The sequence below is a fragment of the Maylandia zebra genome, linkage group LG6 (genome assembly GCF_041146795.1).
Source record: "Maylandia zebra isolate NMK-2024a linkage group LG6, Mzebra_GT3a, whole genome shotgun sequence".
Taxonomy (NCBI): Eukaryota; Metazoa; Chordata; class Actinopteri; order Cichliformes; family Cichlidae; genus Maylandia; species Maylandia zebra.
Genome location: NC_135172.1, coordinates 41162560 through 41183122, shown reverse-complemented (window position 1 = coordinate 41183122; position 20563 = coordinate 41162560). Strand labels below are relative to the sequence as shown.

Here is a 20563-nt window from a genome sequence, read left to right as displayed (position 1 = left end):
TTCAGAAATACTGTGTTTCTGAAAAATACAGTAGTTCTCATCATTGCTACACTAACAACATTCAAATTTATTGTCAACTGACTGATGATCTGTCATTGTCACTGCACTCCTTGTTGGCTTGCCTGAGAGAGGTCAAAGATTGGCTGTCGGATAATTCTCTCATTTTAAATGAGAAAACAAAATGAAATTATGGTGTTCAATAGCCATGTTCCTCGAGACCAGCTTGTTGCCTCTTGCTAACTCTCACTCTCTCCCGGGTGTCTATTTGGATATCTCCTCCATCTGTAGTTAAATCTGGCTTCTTTCAATTTCGCTAGATTTCTAAAGCTAAGCATTATATACCACACAGGAACCTCGAAAAAGGTATCCATGCTTTTGTGACCTCCGGGTTAGACTGTTGCAATTCTCTTTACTGTGGTCTCCGATAGGGATGGGTATCGAAAACCGGTTCTTGTTGAGAGCCGGTTCCCACTGTTTCAATTCCTTGGAATTGTTTGCCATTTTTGCAAACGATTCCCTTATCGATTCCAGTCGCCCCGAATGAGGTCACCACGTCGCGGAACGTCATTTATCTGGCAGGAAACACGGCGCCTAAGCGGCTTAAACGCTCAAAAGTTTGGTTATACTTTACGAGAACGGATGACAACAGGGCAACTTGCAATACTTGCAAAGTAGATATTTCATTTAAGGAAACACTACGAATATGCAAAAGCATTTGCTCACAAAACACACGATGACCTTAAATGAATGTCGTGTTTTTAATTCGCTCCGGACTCGTGAATCTCAACCCAGCAGCAGCGGTAACGTTTGCACGTCCTCTCCCGTTAATGCGGCAGGTAAATAATCAACTAACAGTGCATATTATGTTAGCGCGATCTGCCTTATTACAAACCTGCCATTACTGTGCATTTAGGTGACCATGATGAGACAGACAGAGTCTGGCTCAGATGCTGGCAGTTCTCACTGCAGTCTACCGGTAGCGTCTCCTTTCAGGCCAGGATAGACGAATGTCACCGAGCAGTGACTGAGTTTGTGGTCAAAGGCTTGCACCCATTTGCCACAGCAGATGATTTTCGGTAAGTGAATGTGTTTAATTGTAGGCAGGGACATTACTGAATATTCTTGTGTAATTGCTACAGAATAATTTATGTTATACTTTGTTATTGCTACAGAAGAATATTTATTTTATTATTTTACATTTTTTTTCCTGGGGACCCTGTGACGCCCCATTGAAGAGCCGTAGGCTGGATCTCTTAAGATCTCACTGTTGGGTTTGTAAGGCCATGTTACTCCTAAGTTTCTATCTTGTTCAAAGAGAAGATATAAAACAAAGTTCTAAGCTAATCGACCTTAGTGTTCTCCTTTTTAAAAAAGAATCGATAAGAGAATCGAATCGTTAAACAGAATCGAAAATGGAATCGGAATCGTGAAAATCTTATCAATACCCATCCCTAGTCTCCAATCTGTCTCTCTTCATAGGCTACAGCTTGTTCAGAATGCTGTGGCTCGCCTTCTTACTGGAGCTAAAAAAATTTGATCCTATCACTCCCGTTCTTGTTGATTTACATTGGTTACTTATCAAATATCGTTAAAAATTTTGCTACTCACTTTAAAACTCTGAATAATTTTGCACCCAGTTGTCTCACTGAACTTCTCAATCTGTACACTCCTTGTCGTGCGTGATGGCCCAAACTAAGTTTAGGCTGAAAACCAGAGGCGATCGTGTCTTTGCTTCAGCTGCTTCAACCTTTGGACTAGCCTCCCCGCTTCTATTCATGCCCCAGACTCTATCCAATCCTTCAAATCAAGATTGAAGGCTTACTTATTTAACCTGACTTTCCCGACCAGTTAATGCCCTTTCAATAAACTTATAATTAATTTCACTGCTGTTTTTTTTTTTTACTTTTTAGTTCAGATTTTGTATCCATGAACTGACCTTCCTTCTGAATTGACATTTTACTTAACTCTTCTGGTCTATTAGTGCCTCCTTTCTGTCTGTGCTAGTGCTAGTGCCTAATCTGTACTTTGTTAATTGATTTATGTTGATTCTTTGTATCATTGTGAAGCTCTTTGGTGTGCCTTTGGGTTTTTAAACGTGCTATTTAAATAAAACTGTATTGTCTTGTAATGTATCTTTATAGTTACCTTTATAAGAGTCATCCTAGAGAAGGAGAGGCCTGGAGGATAGAACATTATAAGGCTGGTGTTGTATGAGTCATCACCATCATTTTTCAAATGTATAGTCACATTGAAGTAGTTATTTTCTGTCACCAATAATGTCGGAGTCCTGAGAGAGACAAACAACACCTAATATTAAACATATGACATTAATCGTATTATATCTGAGTCGTGTTTGTAGATATACATACTCGAATTTGAATTTGACATCCAGTTCAGCGATACAAGTGTCATTTTTTCTACATTGTTTCTCAAAAGGAACCTGCGAAAAATAAAACTTGTGTTTAATTGATGCCAGAAAAAAAGATTTCCTTCCTAACACACTAAACTGAGGTGGTGAATGTGGTAAAATTGTACAGTGTTAAATTGACACTAGAGAGTTTCTATATAGGTTCACTCTTTCCGGTATTAAATGAACACTGACAGTGTTATATTTTAACAGGAGCCTAACACTAAGCAGTACTGATTTTCTAACACTGGAATATCCCTAACATTTTAGGTTATTTTTCAGTGTTTGAAAATGCTCAGTGTTAGTCGTTGTTAATCTTTAAACCTGACTAGGCTACTGATAACACTGTCAAAGTGTTCATTTAACACTCAAAATAGTGGATGTGTAGATGCAGCTTTGTCAATTTTGTGAATATTGATGTTGTATGTAGAACGTACCTCAACAGCAGACTGCTTTTTGCTGTCCATGTTCAGGGTGATGTTAGCAGTCTCACTGTCAGCTTGAGAAAAGTTTAATTTGATGCTGATCGGTGACAACGTGTCGATCACACATTTCTGTAAAGCAAAAGCAACAAGAGAGGAGCAATAAACACGAGGTTTGCTTTTGATCAGATTGAGAATATGTGCAAATATTATGAATTCAGCTTCATACGTGCATGTAGATGGAGAAGTTTAAGCAAGTCATTTCATCTTTCAGCTCATAGGTGGAGGTAAGACTCCTGGTTTTCGTATCAGTTTGAGTGAAGAAACCTCGATGTTTTTGTCTCATTGGGTCCACGGCGAACATGTATGTGATGTTCAGTCCAGAGCTCACATTCCCTGTAAACCCGCAGAGCAGGATTACAATAATGCATTCACAGGGTGCAGTCAGCAGCTGTTAAATGGTTTACTGAATGAGGCTCCTACCTTGTTTGCTCTTTGTTGCTTCTACCATTTCAAAACAGGCTGTTAAGGTAAGCATAAGTAAATTTCCTTCTGCACCCTGACAGTCAAGTTTCTCTGTGCTTATCTCCTTAGGGTGGAAAGATAGGTGAGCCATCACATTAAAGACGGGCTTGGAGCTGAAAGACATTTAAGAACAGTAATAAGAAAGTAGTAATGATGCCCTCTTTCAATACTAAGGTTTTATATATCAGGACATAATACAGTATAGCAACATTAGTTCTTTATTTTATATACAAAACCAAATCTGAAAAATTTGGGACACTTTATAAAATGTAACAACAGAATGCATCCATAAATCCATATTTTATTCACAACAGAACATAAAAAATATCAAATGTTTAAAATGAGAAAGTGGTCGAGTTTCTCACAGGTAATGATGGGCAGAAATTCACCAATTTGCAAAAAACTGCATCTACACATTATGGAGCAATTTGCGGCAACAACAACAACTTAAACTTTGTGTTTTCCCCCCAAATTAAAACTCAAAGCACAAGAGTTGTGCAAAGGGAGCTGTAACCCTAACACTAAGCACACTAACCCTACCTTAAGACAACAGCAGCGCCCTGTGATCCGATCACAATATCTGGGAGGCCATCCTCTTTGATGCCGACGCCCCCATCGATGGCCTGTCCAAAGAATCTTATCCCAGGTGTTATTTTGTCTCCTGTGATTCTCTGAAATAAGAGATTTCAATACTGAAAAAGTGTTTTCACACATATTTGTATGGCAGAGAAAAACGGTGTATTTACATTAAAATTTAACAAAGGTCTTATAAGAAATGCTACTCTTTGTGATGTAGATTTCACATGACATTTTGCCCATTCTCCTCCATCCTCTCTATTCTAATTTAATTGTATTTATACAGCACCAAATGACAAAAACAGTCGCCTCGATGCTCTTTATCTAAGCCTTTTCCACTCACAGACAGTTGGCTGTTTTTGTGTTTTGCTTGTTTTGTTTTTTTAAATTCCAGAGATCAACAGTTTCACAAATATCAGCAATCATTCCAAAGTCAAAATCTATGAGCTCAAGTTGTTTGTTTCCTATTCTGATGTTTCATGTGAAGGTTAATTGAAGCCCTTGGCTTGTATTTTCAGGATTTTATCAGCTGGAATATGTTCACATGATTAGTTAGTATCATTAATAGTAGGATTGGTAGAAACTCTTGTCAAAGGAAAGAGACTGAGCTGCCTCATTCTCTTTCCTGAAACAGCCTTGCTCAATGATCTCCTTCTGATTGCTGACTCTGGACGCTCTTCAGTCCTGGTCCTACTGGATCCATCCTCGGCCTTTGATATGGTAGATCATAACACCCTATTAGCGAGGCTTGAACACACAGTTGGCATTAGAGGTGCCGCCCCAGATTGGTTTAAGTCATATCTTTCTAATAGCTCTTTCTCGATCAATTTTGGCCCTTATCTCTCCTCTGCTGCACCTCTCTCGTGTGGCATGCCTCAAGGATCTGTCCTCGGCCCCCTGCTCTTCTCACTGTATATGCTCCCCTTAGGCATCTTTGTGAAGTACAACATTGCACATAATTGTCACGCTGACGACATACAGATCTATTTCGAATTAACTGATGATCCTGCTATGTCTTTGCACGGTTTTCGTGAGTGCTTGCGCAAAGTCAAAGATTGGCTCGCTTATCTCTCGTGTTTGACAGTAGTATTCCCTGTGGCCAACTCCGTGATGCCTTCGGTTCCTTTGATAGTTTCCTCACCGACACTGTTAATGGCCTGGGTGTGTTTTTGGATAGCTCTTTAAAATTTGACAAACAAGCGTCTGCTGTTGTCAAATCTTGCTTCTATCAATTGTGTCTTATTAGCAAAGTCAGGCATTATGTCCCGCATAGGGACCTGGAAAAGCTTATCCACACCTTCGTGACATCTAGGTTGGATTATTGCAGCTCCCTTCACTTTGGTCTTAACTCGACTCTTCTCCATAGACTGCAAATTCAGAATGCGGCTCGTCTCCTTACTGGTAGTGGGCGGCGTGTCTCTATCACCCCTGTCCTTGCTGACCTGCATTGGCTTCCCGTTAAGTATCGCATTCGATTCAAAATCCTGCTGCTTACCTTCCGAATTATTAACAATATAGCTCCAAGCTACCTCATTGAGCTACTTAGATTATACACGCCTACTAGAGTACTAAGATCATCTTCCCAGGAACTCTTGGTACAGCTGAGACCCTGGCTGAAGACTAGAGGTGACCAAGCATTTGCCTTGGCTGCACCTGGTCTACGGTATAACCTCCCCATTGCTATCCGCGAGTCTGATTCCATTCAATCCTTCAAACTGCGGTTAAAAACCCACTTATTTAGCCTCACCTTTTCTACCAGTTAATGACTGGTTGTTAGTTAGTTTAATGCTTATTTCTATCTTCAGTCCATTCTTAACTACTTTTAATCATTTTTAAAATTTTTGACTGTTTTATCCTTTACACATATTGTTCTTTTATGCTTTTATATGGATTTCTTTTGCTTCTGTGTTTTAAATGCCATCTAACATGCTAGCATGTTGGTACTTTGCCACAGCCTTGATCCTCCCCTGTTACTTCATCTCCCCCTCTTGTATGTTAAGCATTTTTTGTACACCACTGGTTTTAAATGTGCTATATAAATAAAGTTTGTTGTTGTTGTTGTTGTTAGTTAGTAAACAATGAAATGAATGCTACACGTGTACTATATTCAAATGAAGAAAACAATTACAGTAATACAAAATTATGTAATGTGTACTAAATTATACAATAAAATACTATTCCATTAAAAGTAAACACTGCTCAGAGATTGAGCTGACTTGCTGGAGATTTGTGCTGGTAAAGTTTTTTTTTTGTTACTTGAAATGATACTTAAAATCATGGGATTCATGGCCAACTGTACCTTAAAAGATTTTAATCTCAGTTGACTCAGCAGATTAAAGCACTACGATGGCTTTTAGCTTGAATTAACACCCTGTTTTTCTGTTTTATTGTAGTTTACATTATTTTATTTTAGCGTAGAGGCGATCGTGGCTCAAGAGTTGGGAGTTCGCCTTGTAATCAGAAGGTTGCCAGTTTGAGCCCCGGCTTGGACAGTCTCGGTCATTGCGTCCTTGGGCAAGACGCTTCACCCGTTGCCTACTGGTGGTGGTGGTTTTTTTGTAGTCTATTTCTATTTTCCCTGTTGTTTTCACTGGCTGACCTGTAAAGCACTTTGACAGTAGTATCCCCAACTGCTACTACTGCACATTCACCCAATGTGTGTGTGTGTGTGTGTGTGTGTGTGTGTATATATATATATATATATATATATATATATATATATATATATATATATATATATATATATATATATATAAATGTCCTTCCTCTACCCCCCCCCCCCCCCCTCATTTTTGCACATGTCGAGCGTGTCAGGCTACATTTCACTGTGTGTTATACTTGTTTAACTATGCATGTGACAAATAAAGAACCTTGAACCTTGAACAACCTTTGACTATTACTTCCAGACACTTGAATATTTTTCTTGACCTAATTACTAGGGGTGCAACAATACACAAAATTCACGGTTCGGTTCGATACTTTGGTGTCACGGTTCGATATTTTTTCGATAAAAAAAATGTTCATGCCTTTTTAATTTGTCATTTATTACATTTTCACGGCACATTCTGCACCACATCTCTGTGCGTTCATCATTTGTTTGAAGCCAGCTCACCTCCTGCAACTACTTTTCCGAGAATACGTGCTTCTTTTGTGGTTCGGACTCCTTCTGACATTTCTTTGGAGGTGGAGTAACATCACAGTAATTGCTTAAAGGAGCTTCTTCGACATCTTTAAGAGTTCTAAACAAATGTCTGTCCTCCTCCTGAAAATCTTATGTATGCAAACACGCGTTGCAACTTCTTATCTTGTGCCCGTTTTTTTTTTATTTTGACAGCGAATGCGCACCTGCGGACCACTTATGTGCAGCCCTGGTTATTTCGCTTGTCATATTGCAGCCACAGAAATTCTTTTGTCCATGAAACCATAAAGCTGCACTTTCTTTTTGCCTTATAGTCTGATTTGTCATAACTTTTTCGTTTTGTGGTAAGCTTTTCTTTGGCTGTCACTTCTTCACCCTGACCTGTCTTATTTGGCTCAGCAGAACTAAAATATTGTGGCGAGCTCAGACAAGGAGGAGACGGAGGTATCGTTTGGTCTTGCTTCCCATGAGCTAGCCAGGGAGCACAGCCGTTTATTGACATCTGCAGAAGAACACTGTCGCTAGCTAACTGCTCAGCGCGGCAACAGCACAGCAACAACAACAACAACAACAACAACACCACACAGGCCGCCCTCTGACCCCGGAAGGACACACCGTCGCAGCGAGAGGGCATCACCCGTCACTATGGCAACATAAATAAAACATAACTGTACAAACAGAACCCCGAACAGCCCTGACCCGCTACATAGCCCCCACCTAAGGGGTCAGTCGTCCCCGACGACCCCATTACCCCACACAAAGTCCTGCAAATGTCCAGGTGCCTTCTTTTGGCGCACCGGATGGTCACGACCGGCGGGGGAAAAGTCACTGGGGTCAGAACATGGGGTGCCACCATCATCCCACTTCTGACACCAATGTGGCGAGCTCAGACAAGGAGGAGACGGAGGTGTCGTTTGGTCTTGCTTCCCGTGAGCTAGCCAGGGAGCACAGCCGTTTATTGACATCTGCAGAAGAACACTGTCGCTAGCTAACTGCTCAGCATGGCAACAGCACAACAACAACAACACCACACAGGGCGCCCTCTGACCCCGGAAGGACACACCGTAGCAGCGAGAGGGCGTCACCCGTCACTATGGCAACATAAACAAAACATAACTGTACAAACAGAACCCCGAACAGCCCTGACCCGCTACAATATATATCCTGCTGCTTTTACACACGCACTCACATAACGCTCAGCGATTCTCTGCTCGATCAACCTCTCACATGTTTAAGCTGCGGGAGATTTCACTTGTCATGTTTGCATAGTAAGCTAACGATTAATAAGACGATGTCAGAGGAATTGGTGCGCAAATTATCATCACTCACCAATCAGTGCTGTCGCTCTCTATACACAGTTCACGTGATTGCAAAGTGAAAGCAAAAGACAAGGGCAAATTCAAACGCGATTTCAATATGTCACATATTGACAGTGGCTCACCGATGCCAATGACATAATAACCCAGCTACATTTCCGAAAGAATGCAAAAGCATTGACATATATTTTTCCTTCCTATGATAGCCCGACAGGCAGGGCAGAGATAGATTTTGGTAGCCCGACTGGAAAAATCGCTAGCCCCTGGACGTTGGGCAGGCGATTTTGCGAGCCCTGTATCTGATTAAGGAATCACTCATCTTTGGAAAAGAGAGTTTATTACAGAGAAATGGCTCTTTCCAAAATAAAAGCTATACTATCCGCTTCTTCTGGGCTATATTCTCAGCAGCATATTAAACATATCAGGTCCTGTAAGGAGAATCATGTGCTAACGGCTGTCTAAATGACTCGGGTAAAGTTTGTAGCATGCGTGTTTGTTGTTTTTGTCTGCTTCCACTTGTCTTTGCACTAGGATGATGTCAGCGTAAATGTGCAGTCATATTTGTTGTGTTCCCACTAGTGCTTTCAGGTTAATCTCGTTGAAATGACGTTAACGCCACAACACGGCAAATCTCCGTTAACGAGCTACCGCAGATCGCCCGTGCATGGGGCTGGACAGCCAACATGTTAACGAGCTAACTGCGCTAACACACTAGCTCCCACCAATGTAATTGAGCATTGCGTGGAACATCCAACATACTGTTTTACTTTAGTCCATGACGCGCTTACCTTCAGGGTCATACATCACATGAAAACCAAAATAGTTCCAAACGCCAGATCTGAATGAGGGTGGGGGAGGTTCAATTTGCCATGTTGCAAGGAGAGCTTAACTTCTGTCTCGCTAGCTTGCCTGCTCAGTGAATCTGCGTTCGACTACTCCGCCTAGGCTGCACTGTCGAGCGCAGATCCACTGAGCGCTCAACACAGACAGCATCATCAGAAGGAAAGTTGATAAAATAAATTAAAAATGTATTTGGTATTGTTCATACATATGCGTACTGAACCGAAAGCACTGTATCGAACGGTTCAATATCGATAAGAGTATCGTTGCACCCCTACTAATTACAACATTCCTGTCAGGTTAGCAAGAACATTTCTGATCTGATCCTCTGTTTTCCCCCTTTTAAAAAAAAAATGTAAACAGCAGACATCTTTCTTTAAGTGATGCTCCCATTTTTCCAATCTTGTGGCCAAAAAAAAAAAAAAAAAAAGACAAACAGGAAATAAGTAAGCTGTCAAACATTGTTAATAGCAAAAACAAGAATTTCACTTTCTTTTAGTTTAACATTTATTTTTAAGTTCAGAGGAATATTGTTATTGGATGAACAAGAAAAGTCAGCTAAATATGTTGATTTAGTAAAGTCAAAGATTGAGAAACTTAAAAAGTTTCTCATGTTACTTTGATATTTTGACTTTTCTCAGCTTAAATTATAGTGATGTCACAGTGGCTATGTCCTTCTGTGTCCATTTATACACGCATGAGGTTTTATAAGTTGTATAAGTTCCTACGATGCTGTTGCTGAATGTAACTTATGTAAGTGTTAAGACTGAGACAGAAAAATGTTTTTAAAAGTAAATTCAAAATTACTGAAAAATATTTCACTTGTTCCAAACCCATTGCTGTTTATGGTTACTGTGGTTTCCATGTCCGTTTCTCACCTGGCTGAAAGTGCTGCGTATCCCTCTATGTCTGTCTCCAAGGTAGATATACACAGCACCTCTGTTATCATCCTCAAGCGGAGCTCCGACAGCAACGTCTCGGAGTTCATCTCCATTCAGGTCTGCGAGGCTGGATATGGTGGTGCCAAATCTACCCATGGATGGTCCCATCACAATCAGTTCACTTTTCAGTTGCAGCTATGAGAAAAGAGGAGATTAGTTCATTGAGTTTGATCATGAAAGCATTGAATGTCACACTGTAATATCACAAAGTGGTGGCTCACCTCATCAGTCAGAGTGTAGATGTAGATCTGACCTTCTTTCTTCTCCTGAAGCTGGTAAAACGTTGGCGCTCCCACCAGCAGGAAATCAGTGTCACCGTCTGAGTTAATATCCACCGAACACAGCTCGGCGCCGAAGTAGGAACCGATCTGACAAGTTAGTTATATCATTAGTTCAGTGTTGTTTTAATTATAGATTTATATCATTTAGGGATATAGAAAAATGTGCCTCAAAAATCATCAATGCAGGGAAAATGCTTCATGTACAGAAAACACAATATTACTGCCAGAAAATATGATTTCACAAAACAAAATAAACATGCTGACAAAAACAAGAATCCCTAAAAACAGTTACAGAAACCGACATGTATGCCTGCAAAGTAAGTTTAATGCTTTACGGTGCTTTGAACAAGTTTTATTTTTGAACTGTTTTTATTAAATCAAACAAGGTGCCAGTGTAAAGAAGTTCTTTGGTTTCCTCTGTGTAGCCACAGAGTTTATTTGCCTTTGCACAAGTCTGGAAAGTTGCAAACATTGAACGCTATCATCATTTTAGACTCAGACTACTAGTGATGCATTTCATATTTCTTTCACTCCCATCTTTTCAATCCCTGTACGACATCATTACTGCAACTTGGTGACTTCTGTCTTCTCTCTCCTTTAAATTGTGTTTTGTCATGTTTGACATTTGTGGTTTATCTCCATGCTCTTATTTTCTGTCTTATTTTATCTCAACCAGTCTGCTAGAGGTCTGTTCCTGTTACTAGAGTTCAATCAAGTGTTTGATCATGCTGATCGTCTGCTTGTTGTGGTTCTCTAATATTTCACTGTCTTTACTTTATAATATAGAGCACCTTTCTATAATTGTTAATGTGAATCACTGATCTACACATAGAAGTGATTTAAAATAGAAATAACAGTAGATTTGATCAAGAATATTTGCATTTATTTCAAGGCAACACTACAATCAGGTATCAACAATGACATGGAGACATAGAATTACTTCCAAAGTCAAACGGAGCCATATGAAGAAAAACAATTAAAAGGTACTGACCTGGTCTCCAGTTATTCTTTGTGCTGTGGTCCAGTTGTTGCTGTTTTGTTTGAAAAGTACAACCTGTCCTGTGTGCTGAAACCGGGGTGCACCCGTGAAATACAAAGAAACACCACCTCTCTCTCCAACAGAGACAGAATATCCTGCAAGAGGCAAATATAACACACAACATGTTTTTATTTGAAAAACTAATGTGTGTATTTGTTGTACTTGGAAGATATTAAAACTGATTTAGACTGGAACCTTCCAGAGTTCATTTGTTCTAGTGTTGAGCCAAATAACGAAATCTTATTTTAAAAAAAGAAACACCAGATAATGTGTAAATAAAGTTTACCCATGTAGGAGTCCATCTCCATTTCTTGATCCTCAATTGTTTCTGTTTTATCTCGACGTTCTTGGAGAGAACCACGCCAGCTGTTTGTTCCCACTGAACCCAGAATCAGTGTATCCTAAAAACAGGAACGCACAAGTGGAAATGTGGTGAGTTTTTGTATGATATGTATAACTATGTAACTATATATATATATATATATCTATGTGCACTGAACATCCATATTTTAACTTTCATGTAGAGTCTTAAGCACAAGGCATTTTGTTTCACCGTGGTTTATTAAAGTTTTACAGTAACAGGGCAGTTAATGCTGTTGAGAGTTTGCCTGAATAACTCACTCTCCAGCTCCGGTAACTAACCTTCCCCAATACACACTCAACATCTTTCATGCAGCACAACCAAAACAGTAACATTGTAACAGAGATCCTGAACACATCACGATAATATACCATATGATATAAACACACACACACACACACACACACACACACACACACACACACACACACACACACACACACACACACACACACACACACACACACACACACACACACACTTTGAACCTACACTGAAGCATGTAACCTATGTAGTTATGTGCCACTTGCTGTGTAAGATTTAATAATTAGGATTAATGTGTGATGTTTGACCGTGTCATGACCTGTTGTGATGAGCCAAAGCCAAAGGGTAGCCGGAGTCCTGACTGGCCTCTGGCCAAGACCTTGGCCGCTACCTGACCCCTGCAGCTGTGTTTGGACGGGTTAGAAAGTTACCCAGCAGCAGGGTGCGGGGATACTGGTCCCTATATATTAGGGGACCAGAGGACACCCCCAGCACTTTCTTCCCCTCTGCTGTTTCTCTCTGTCCGTCTCTGTGTTGCTCTGCTGTCTGTGCATAAGGCTGTACACCCCGGGGTTTTGCTTTGCTTGCTTTCTGCTTTGTAATTTTCTTGCTAAATGTCTGTATGTATTTTTCCTGCTGTTCATATGATTCAGTGTATTAAACTCTGTTCCAAGAATTCTACTCTTTTCCAGAGCATCTTTTTGAGTGTCTTGATTTTAATTGTATCTAAAGAGGTTGGATCTCCACATCGTTGGTGGGAGAAGGTTATCAGGATGGCTTCAAAATTTGCGACCACAGAAAGAGGACAGAAATCTCAGGTATGATTAGAAAAGAATGTATAAGATCAACTGTGTCATCTGACCTGATGCAGCTGGACTCATTTTTTCAGTTATTCAGCAGCAGAAATTAAGTTTTAAGCCTTTAAACAATTCAGCTTCAGCTCATGTTGTGTGGTTTCTAAGCCTTTACTCTGATCCTCAGATGAGTTTAAGGTGCTCAGATAAATTTTGCTCACCTTGTTGAAAACAGCGCTGAATCCACTCTGAGACATTTCATCAGTCAGGTTTCCTGCTCGAGCCCCTTTGGAACCTAAATATGGATCATCAGGGAGTACACGTTACAGCTGCACATGTGGAAGATAACATATACTTTTTAATTGGGGAAAGAAATTAGACGCCACCTTCCACAGCAAAGATCTTTTTCTGAAAATTCTCCAGTACTCCTTTGAGTCCATCATAATTCTCAATTTTGAAGGCATTTTTGTCTTTTGGTTCTGAAGCGATGGCCCTAAATTTATCCAGCTTTGCATCCTTGATCTGAAACCAGAACACAGCTTTAAAACATGAAGGAGTTCCAAGTCTGACATCAGCATAAGAAAAAGATCAGTTCTACACATTAGACTTGTTCTGACCCACAACAGTAAAAACTAAATACATTAAAAGGAGCCACTAAACAGAAGAAAGAGGAGACATGATATATGACATTACCCCAATAACAAGACGAATTATATTTTTCTCATCATATTTTTTAATTATCCCTTTTCTGTCTGTATCAGAGGGATCTCCGTCTGTGATTAGAATCAGAGCTTTAGTTGCATCAGGAGAGGCGCCTGCAGCTGGGTTGTCAAAGATTTGATCACTGAAACAAAAGTAGAAAACAGATTTTGTCACACTCAAAATAAACGAAGCTGTAAACATGAACACATTAACACTAAATAAAACTTACAAAATGAATTCGAGGGCTCTGTGTGTGTTGGTGAGAGTTTTTAAATGCTTGTCATCCTTAAGTTTATCGAGAGCACGTCCAGCTGCATAGTCGTTGAAGTCAAACACTTTGTGGACTGTTGAGGAGAACTGAACTGCTGCAAACTGAAAAACCAACATAAATTATTTAGATACGACACCAAACAGTATATCTTATATATACAGTATCGTAAAAAATAAAAGCTGTGAATGCTTAAATGTTGCAGTAGTGCAGTGACCTTGATCGATGTGTTCTTCAGGCTGTCCATTATATCCACAATAAAATCTTTATTCTTGTTGAATTCATCTTCAGTCATACTCGCTGATCCATCGAACAGAAAGACGAGGTCCACTGTCTTTTTGGTGCAATCTGGGAAAATAATAAAATAAAAATATGTCTGTATCCCAATACCATAAAATTTATGAAAAAATAAAATAATTTAGTCATCATTTGAACATTAAGGAATGCCTTTTCAAAACACACTTTACTTTGAAACGCGGGTTTGAAAGAGGAAATTTTCTGGAGTTGATCCGAGAGCTCATAACAAATACTGTTCAGATAGGAGTTCTCATAGCATTCATGCACCAAACTTGGACTGCAAACCTAAATCAGAGCATAAAAGTTAAATAAAGCTCCGCATATTAATTTGTTTTGCTCACAGTGATGAGGAGAGAGAGTGATTTACTCACAGTGAATCTGGAGCCGGAGGAATCAGCAGCGATCGACAAGCCAAGATGTTTGACTGCTGTTGTGTTTGACTGCAGGTCCTCTGCAACTGAAGCATTTTATTATAAAATACAAACTTTTACAGTAATGTATTTAGTTGTAAGTTATAAATTGTGTAATATTCTGTTGATACCAGTAGGGTTGAACCACTTGTTTTGGTGAGGTTGGTAAATTCCTCCAGATCCATTTAGCCTGAGAGGTGCAGTGACGACTATCCTGTGGAAAATGATGACACTAATTAAACAGGAAAAGTTCAAAGTCCTGGCAGATCTATACAAATTTTTTGAAACATAGAAAAAAAATGTTGTAGCTTTGTTGTGCATTTACTTTTCCAGATCACTTGGATCAAACTGGGTTCTGTGTGTCCCTTGAATTAAATGAGTGCGACACCCCAGCTTTGATTTTGAGTTAACAACATCAACTTTAATATTTTGATGGCATGCTATGTGTGTTGCTGTGCTCCTTAAGCCACCTTAAACATTTTCGGTTAATTTGACTGTTTTCAGTAAAATGAAAGCAGCTACAAGTGCTCCTATTTAAAAAAAAAAAAATTTTAAATTTAACTCTGCAGCTGCTGATTTTTAAATGCAATAATTAGTCGATAATCTTGTCTTGCATGAAGCTTCTGGTGAGTGAATACACACTTTGAAAGTGCATCAGCATGACTGAAATTCACCTGAAAGATTTTTGTTAGCAAGCAGAGAATCACTCTGAACACTTCTAGCAGCGTTACCACAGCCATAGTAAATAACCGGCTGCTCTTTATGTCGCGGCTTAGCTTTTCTAAAATGACGGTACATAAAATACTGAAAGAAATGTCCCAGAAATTGAAACTTTTCATTTCTCTAATTACTCTGAACATTTGGGTTTGAAATACAGCAACAGAGTTTTAACTAGAAAAAGACGCATTTGCTGTTTTAAGCAGCGCGTTAGATTAGTCACAGCAGTATTCAATGCTCAAGTCAAAACCACAACCCATCACAAGAGGCTTTCGAATGCTAAACTGGAATCATCTCACATATTCATTTTAATTTCAGCGAACATACCTTTTGTTACCATCACCAGACTTGTACTGTAGCACTTTGTATCCATAGAAATCACCTGGTTCGCCCTCGTGTTTCTTAGGCTCTGTCATTTTGATGTTAAAAGCCAAACAGGCGGGGATGGTTGAAGCTGAGAAAAGGAGAAAAATATGATCAAAAGTTCTACCAACTTTAAAATATAAAATATCTGCATTTAAGAAGAATACAAATAACTGAAGTTTTAATAATATATATTAAACATCAGAGATAAATCCTGAAGTTGCACTAAGTATAGTTGGTAGGGATACGCCCCAAAAACTACCCAACAGCATGTGTTCATTAGTAGGTTAGAGATCAGAGAGTCAGCTTTTTGTCCTTTTTGTCCATTTAAGTTGTTTTTTTTTTTTTTACTTTAATGACAATTGAGGGAGAGATACCAGGATAACATCACATAGTATGGATCTAGCTGGAAAAGAAGTGAATGCATGAGTATTATTGTGTACTTCACTTTCTGAATGCGTTTCTGGACCCTAATTGGGAACACAAGTTTCACAAAATGATTGAAGAATAACGACTCATCAGGAAAGTATTAAAGTTGGTATCAAGAAAGATGAGGACTGTTAGAAGCAGACTCATGGGTGCAGTTTAGAGGAGTCACTTCCTGCTGGCCATTTAAACAGTTTCAGTCAGAGAGAGAAGCATAAAAATATAAAAGGACAGAAATTCTAGGTCTGAAAGTGAAGCCAAGGTGACACCACCTGAAGCTCACATTCTTTTTAATAACAGCCACAGGTGAGATGACAGTAAACACTGTCCTAATAGGTTTACACGCTCATTAGTTCCTTTTGGGTTATATAGAATAAAACATGTGGTCAATTCTAAAAGTCCAAAAGAAGAAGAACGAGGGTGAGTTCACTGCTGCACTTTCACAGTCACACCCACTCAGTCTCTCCCTTTCTGGTATCATCCAGTTTTAAAACATGAACAATTTGAAAAACGCCCTGCTCGAGGCTTCATCGTCAACATCACAGCTGACACGCAGAGAAAATCTCAGCCAAGCACTGGTGAATTAAGTGCAGTCGCCCTTCTTCTCCTGCTTCTTATCTTATCCGCAAAATAGTTACTTCTATTTTTGGAGAAGAGTTAGTACTTATAAGACACAGTTCAGAAGGAGGACGAGAGATACCATCTGTGTCATTTCACAGAAGCTCCTCCCTTGTCAAAACCTGGCATTTACCCACAATGCAACTCAAACCACAAGAACTTTGACAGGAAACTGATGTGGTGAAATAGAGATAAATGGTAAATGGCCTGTATTTATATAGCGCTTTACTAGTCCCTAAGGACCCCAAAGCGCTTTACATATCCAGTCAGCTACATTGTAACCACAGCCACCCTGGGGCGCACTGACAGAGGCGAGGCTGCCGGACACTGGCGCCACCGGGCCCTCTGACCACCACCAGTAGGCAACAGGTGAAGTGTCTTGCCCAAGGACACAACAACCGAGACTGTCCGAGCCGGGGCTCGAACCGGCAACCTTCCGATTACAAGGCGAACTCCTAACTCTTGAGCCACGATCGCCCCGATGAAATTAAGATGTCTGATGAGCTCACTTCTTAATTGTATTAGAAGTCTGCAGATGTAAGAGATGATAGTGACACACTTCAGGCAATTTATACTTTGCACAGCTCACCATGGCAACATTAAAGACTTTATACACCTCGTGGGCTTCCCCCTTTGAGATCACAGCAGAAAAAAACCTCATTCAGCTTTCTGCCACCGTTGTTAACCTTATTTCAAATCTTGGAGTGAAACCGTCATTCAGGTGCTCGACTGTGCAGATGTGTGTCAGTGCAAGTAAAGACAGGATGTGCTGCTTAGCAAATACAAGCAGAGGCAAATGTAAAAGAAATAATAGGCACTTTGACAAGCTGCAAAAATACGCCCAATCAACTGGGAAACCCATTCATAACTTGACCACATTCAGCAACACAAGATAAAAATAGTTGTATAACTGAGGCAAAATTAGAAGCGTAGCACATCAGTGTCACAAGTCGGGGTAGGCTTTTGCAGAAAACTGGTTCCCAGTAGTCCCATTTCTTGGAATTGTCCAAGGAATGGGACTACCGGGAAGGAATGGGACTAGTCTGCCTGCCTGTGGTCCCACTTATCAGCAGCTGATTTCACTTCAGCTGTCAGAGGAAGAAAATAGTGATGCTGTCTAGAATGTGGAAATGAGCATCTATATTATTTTTATTGCACAATTGGACGAGATAAACGGTAATGTGGAAAACTGTGTCGAGGACAGAACCAACCGTATTATGCTGCTCCAAATACAAGAAAAAACAGCATGCTAACGCTATGCTACCCATGATCCCAGAGTGAAAGCTGGGGTCTTTCACTCTGGGATCAGACAACCAGACCCTGAACTTCAACAGGTAACAAGCAGTCAGGCCGCAGCCTCCCTTTCTACCTGTTCATGTTTCTAAAGCAGAATCACCATGGCGATTCTTTTGTGCTGGTTTTCATGTTTTCTTTCTGTGGTTAGTTTTGTTCTACTAAGAGAAAGATCTTAGAAATGTGTGTCGTCATTAGGGATTTTGTGTTGGTGTGTGTGGCTGTAGCCTCAAGTTTATACTGTTAAATAGTGATTATGAGACAGTGTTTCAGGTATTTTACAGAGTAACATTAACGTAATGTAACGAGTAGTATAGCAAATTACTTTTTCCTGGGAGTAATTAAGTAACATGTTGCATTACTTTGAAAAAAAAAAGTATTCTGTGTAATAATTCATTTTATGAGTAATAAGTCCAACACTGATCACAACAAAGACAGGAACTACCTCACAAACATGCACAAACATTTGAACCGCAGCATGGATGCATGACTGTAACTTCTTTATTGCTGCTTAGCAACTCTCAAAACTGAGCCAATGACAACCCAGGGACAATGGATGAGTCATATCATATTGATAATGGAATCCAGATCACAAATTTCTTATCAATTCCCATTCCTAGTCACAAGTTTTCTTTTCTTTAGTCTATTTTTTCATTTCTGTAGATGAGTAGCAAATTAATTAACCACGAAGCATGAAAATTATTTACATGAACAAAAAGATGCAGAAAGGTTAGTATAGTAAATAAAACCAAATGTTGAGCTGAAATAGATATTGAAATTATAGAAAGTAGAAAAACAAGATAACTGAAGCAACATTGTGTAACTACTTAAAAATAAGATAAAAAAAAAAAGTGCACAGGAAATGTATCTAGTTTTGTTTTGGTAAGTTTTCAAACGTGTCAAAGATAACAGTGTCAGAAAACTGATGGGGGGAAGGGGGTTAAACTGAGTGTGAGTCCGTGCACTTTGCGAGGTAGGGCCTACAGCAGGGGTGGGCAATCTCAGTCCACGAGGGCCGGTGTCCCTGCAGGTTTTAGGTCTCACCTTGGGTCAACACACCTGAATCACATGATTAGTTCATTACCAGGCCTCTGGAGAACTTCAGGACATGTTGAGGAGCTAATTTAGCCATCTAAAACCTGCAGGGACACCGGCCCTCGTGGACTGAGATTGCCCACCCCTGGCCTACACAGTGCTGCTTTTTTTTTATTTATTTATTTTATTTTTTGCTCCATCGCTTTAATTTTGTGATTTCATGTCACTGTATTATTACGGGTAAATAAAATCATATTAATTCACTACATTTTTGGCTAATTTTCACTTGGTTTTCTCTCGTATTTATTTCCTATTTATTCCTATTAAATGTCTCAAAACAAAAAGCATGAGAAAGCATTTCAGGTTTACAGGTTGCCGTGCTGACGCCTGTCTCAGCTACACCCAGATCTGTCGCAGGGTCAAACTAAACATTTTTAAACCATACTAACTAAAATGAAATGAGGAAACACATTTGGAAACTAGCAAAACTGAAGTGAAATTAAAAAAAAAAAAACAATATAAAAAAGGAAAGAGGAATTAATCAAATTCTCAAACTGTGATGACTCATTTAAAAAATATATACATCTCTTTGCACCTTTCAGCTCCTTGTTTTGGCTTTAAAGACACAGAACCTTGAACAGCTGTACACACCTGGATCTGCTCAGCACCAAACAGCAGTAAAACGGTGAACATAATGCAGCTGAAGGGTCTTTGACCAGTCCGTCAATGTAACATTAAAACACGTGCAGCCCCCAGCCCTCATGCACTGAATCTACTGTATTCAGCCCTCTGGTTGGGCGGATGGTTTGGATGAGCTTTTCTACAGCTCAACACAACTGAAGCAAACATAACTCAACCAATGAAACCGGATACTCAATTAAATCTTTATTGTTAAGTTGTAAATCCACATGAAGCTGCATAAATAATTCAAAGTGTGTCTAGCATGCTCCTGTTCTAAACACTCTTCCTGTGAGGATTTCCTGATTAGTTTCAGTTTTTTTCAACACCAAAACATTTTTCTTTCATCAAAATAAAAATTTAGACTTCTAAAAATAATATAATGAAAATATACAAAGCAGCCATGCCTGTCCGCAGATGAACTCTATCTCAGAAATGACAATAAATTCAATCATTTTGAAACTTACCAACAATCACCACGAAGGTGAGGAAATAGATGTGCTGTCGCCAGTGCATCTTTCAGGTCTAACACTGCTGCTGAAGTTTCTTCAAGCATGTGCCTGTGCAATACTTCCTGTGAAGGGCGTTTCCGTAACAGGTGGTAGAGACAAATTTCTCACGACAGTGCGCTCGACAAAGTGTTTATCTTCGCTTCCTGCTTCCTCTTTTTTCGGCAATTCCTTAAATCCTTCACTTTTCACTTCTTTAAAAAGAAATGTGAGAATTTTATTGAAGGGAAAAAAGATGGAAAAAAGTAGAAATAGCTCTTGATTGATGAGCTAGGACCCTGGACCCCTCATAAATTAGATCTAAATGTTTTCAGAAGAGCTCCAGCCGAGTCTTTTGAACAA

The 20563-nt window shown here is 39.6% G+C and overlaps 1 protein-coding gene across 2 annotated transcripts in view; it reads right to left on the bottom strand.

Annotated features, from left to right (window-relative positions):
* LOC112429989 (integrin alpha-L) overlaps positions 1 to 20276 on the bottom strand; it is a 27621-nt gene extending 7345 nt beyond the window's left edge. For both annotated transcript variants that reach the window (XM_024802718.2, XM_024802719.2), the window contains exons 1-20: positions 20180 to 20276; positions 15627 to 15753; positions 14714 to 14796; positions 14544 to 14629; positions 14343 to 14457; positions 14093 to 14223; positions 13837 to 13979; positions 13599 to 13749; positions 13292 to 13427; positions 13127 to 13200; positions 11773 to 11887; positions 11439 to 11581; positions 10388 to 10534; positions 10104 to 10301; positions 3895 to 4025; positions 3313 to 3467; positions 3059 to 3225; positions 2845 to 2961; positions 2370 to 2440; positions 2146 to 2287 (exon numbers count right to left, since the gene is read on the bottom strand). In XM_024802718.2, the coding sequence (XP_024658486.2) occupies positions 2146 to 2287; positions 2370 to 2440; positions 2845 to 2961; positions 3059 to 3225; positions 3313 to 3467; positions 3895 to 4025; positions 10104 to 10301; positions 10388 to 10534; positions 11439 to 11581; positions 11773 to 11887; positions 13127 to 13200; positions 13292 to 13427; positions 13599 to 13749; positions 13837 to 13979; positions 14093 to 14223; positions 14343 to 14457; positions 14544 to 14629; positions 14714 to 14796; positions 15627 to 15753; positions 20180 to 20228 (2481 nt within the window). In that variant the 5' untranslated portion in view covers positions 20229 to 20276. The remainder of the gene's footprint in view (positions 1 to 2145; positions 2288 to 2369; positions 2441 to 2844; positions 2962 to 3058; positions 3226 to 3312; positions 3468 to 3894; positions 4026 to 10103; positions 10302 to 10387; positions 10535 to 11438; positions 11582 to 11772; positions 11888 to 13126; positions 13201 to 13291; positions 13428 to 13598; positions 13750 to 13836; positions 13980 to 14092; positions 14224 to 14342; positions 14458 to 14543; positions 14630 to 14713; positions 14797 to 15626; positions 15754 to 20179) is intronic.
* Positions 20277 to 20563: the final 287 nt, after the last annotated feature.